This window comes from Marmota marmota, unplaced genomic scaffold (genome assembly GCF_001458135.2).
Source record: "Marmota marmota marmota unplaced genomic scaffold, marMar, whole genome shotgun sequence".
In the NCBI taxonomy this organism is placed as follows: Eukaryota; Metazoa; Chordata; class Mammalia; order Rodentia; family Sciuridae; genus Marmota; species Marmota marmota.
The window spans coordinates 1,798-2,858 of record NW_026011611.1 but is presented as its reverse complement, the minus strand read 5'-3'; the positions used below and the strand labels follow the sequence as shown (position 1 = coordinate 2,858).

Sequence of the window (1,061 nt, the reverse complement as noted above, 5' to 3'; positions counted from 1 at the left end):
GGGCCGTTAAAACTGATGGCGCCAGGATGGACAGAAAGGCGCCCACGTAAGAGCCCAGGAGCAGCACCGCCGAGGAGGCGAAGTCCGCCAGCTCCGCCAGAGAGGTGTCCGCGCAGACCAGCTTCAGCACCGGGGCGCTGTCGCAGAAGTGGTTCACCACGTTGGGCCCACAGAAGGGCAGGGGGGCCGTTAAAACTGATGGCGCCAGGATGGACAGAAAGGCGCCCACGTAAGACCCCAGGAGCAGCGCCGCGCAAGTCTGTCTGTTCATGATGAGCGCGTACCGCAGTGGGTTGCAGATGGCGACGTACCGATCAAAGGACATGACCGCCAGGAGGAAAAACTCGGTGGACCCCAAGAGGAAGTAGAAGAAAGACTGCGTGAGGCAGCCCACAAAGGAGATGGCTTTGGTGAGGGAGAAAGTGTTGGCCAGCATCTCAGGCACCACCGTGGAGGTGATGGCCACCTCAAGGAAGGAGAGGTTGGCTACGAAGAAGTACATGGGTGAGTGCAGGCGTCGGTCACAGCACACTAGAAGGATGATCAGGGTGTTGCCGACCAGAGATGTCAGGTACATGAGCAGGAACACAGAGAAAAGAAGAATGTTCACGGGTTTCTCATTCTGAAACCCAAGCAGGATGAACTCAGTGACCCTGGTCAGGTTGCTCCCATCCATGCAGCTTCCACTTCCACCTGTAGTGAAGGAAAGAGGGGTTCATTGCCGTTCCTTGCATATCGCCCTGGAGGCACTCATCCTACCTACATGAATTAAGCCCCTTTTGTTTTTATGGAGGGAATCATAATGAAAGCAAATGATTATTTTCCAGTGTTCAAATAGGCCCTGAGATGAGCCAGGGAAGATAAGAGAACTCATAACTGGGATGCCCTCCTAATAGGAATGAGTCTCATGGACTTTGTGACAACTTCCACCTCTCCTTAGGAAAGCTGTGAACCTCTTTTGATGGGGAATCCAGCGGCTCTCAAGACCTGTGGACAACTGCATGGACATACTGTAGTGCCCCTCACCCTCTCAGAGGCCAAGTATTCATTTACAGTGCTGA

General features: G+C 54.0%; 1 protein-coding gene across 1 annotated transcript; it reads right to left on the bottom strand.

Moving 5' to 3' along the window:
* Window positions 1-46: 46 nt before the first annotated feature.
* LOC107134951 (olfactory receptor 49-like) lies at window positions 47-693 on the bottom strand (the record flags this gene model as incomplete). The annotated part of the gene is made up of 1 exon (XM_015476942.1): window positions 47-693. A coding segment is annotated over one exon (647 nt), but the record flags the coding sequence as incomplete, so codon positions are not given.
* Window positions 694-1,061: the final 368 nt, after the last annotated feature.